The 964-nt window shown below is 73.5% G+C and overlaps 1 protein-coding gene across 1 annotated transcript in view; it reads right to left on the bottom strand.

Moving 5' to 3' along the window:
- Nucleotides 1–204: 204 nt before the first annotated feature.
- GUITHDRAFT_81377 (hypothetical protein) overlaps nucleotides 205–964 on the bottom strand; it is a gene marked incomplete at both ends in the record, with an annotated part of 2,241 nt that continues 1,481 nt past the window's right edge. Inside the window, one exon of the mRNA XM_005820418.1 lies at nucleotides 205–918. Coding sequence (XP_005820475.1) covers nucleotides 205–918 — 714 coding nt within the window. The remainder of the gene's footprint in view (nucleotides 919–964) is intronic.

The following is a 964-nucleotide window of genomic DNA, read 5'->3' as shown; positions in this document are numbered from 1 at the left end:
ACGTTACATCGCTCTCCCGCCCAGCCCGCCAGACACTCGCACCTCCCGTCTACTCCCCTGCACCGCCCGTGCCCGCTGCAGGTCGTCCCGGCCTCGCAGGCTGCCGAGCAGTTCTCTCCGTACACGTCCTGCGAGCAGGCCCGGCACCCTGGCCCCGCGAAGCCCTCCCCGCAGCTCCCGCTCCCCGCCGCCCCCGCCGACACGTTACATCGCTCTCCCGCCCAGCCTCGAGCATTCGCACCTCCCGTCTACTCCCCTGCACCGCCCGTGCCCGCTGCAGGTCGTCCCGGCCTCGCAGGCTGCCGAGCAGTTCTCTCCGTACACGTCCTGCGAGCAGGCCCGGCACCCTGGCCCCGCGAAGCCCTCCCCGCAGCTCCCGCTCCCCGCCGCCCCCGCCGACACGTTACATCGCTCTCCCGCCCAGCCCGCCAGACACTCGCACCTCCCGTCTACTCCCCTGCACCGCCCGTGCCCGCTGCAGGTCGTCCCGGCCTCGCAGGCTGCCGAGCAGTTCTCTCCGTACACGTCCTGCGAGCAGGCCCGGCACCCTGGCCCCGCGAAGCCCTCCCCGCAGCTCCCGCTCCCCGCCGCCCCCGCCGACACGTTACATCGCTCTCCCGCCCAGCCCGCCAGACACTCGCACCTCCCGTCTACTCCCCTGCACCGCCCGTGCCCGCTGCAGGTCGTCCCGGCCTCGCAGGCTGCCGAGCAGTTCCCTCCGTACACGTCCTGCGAGCAGGCCCGGCACCCTGGCCCCGCGAAGCCCTCCCCGCAGCTCCCGCTCCCCGCCGCCCCCGCCGACACGTTACATCGCTCTCCCGCCCAGCTTGGGAAGCATTTACACCTCCCGTCTACTCCCCTGCACCGCCCGTGCCCGCTGCAGGTCGTCCCGGCCTCGCAGGCTGCCCGAGCAGTTCCCTCCGTACACGTCCTGCGAGCAGGCCCGGCAACCTGGCCCCGCGAA

Source organism: Guillardia theta (genome assembly GCF_000315625.1).
Source record: "Guillardia theta CCMP2712 unplaced genomic scaffold GUITHscaffold_178, whole genome shotgun sequence".
NCBI lineage: Eukaryota > Cryptophyceae > Pyrenomonadales > Geminigeraceae > Guillardia > Guillardia theta.
The sequence above is the reverse complement of the archived record's forward strand: the minus strand, read 5'-3'. Positions and strand labels throughout refer to the sequence as shown.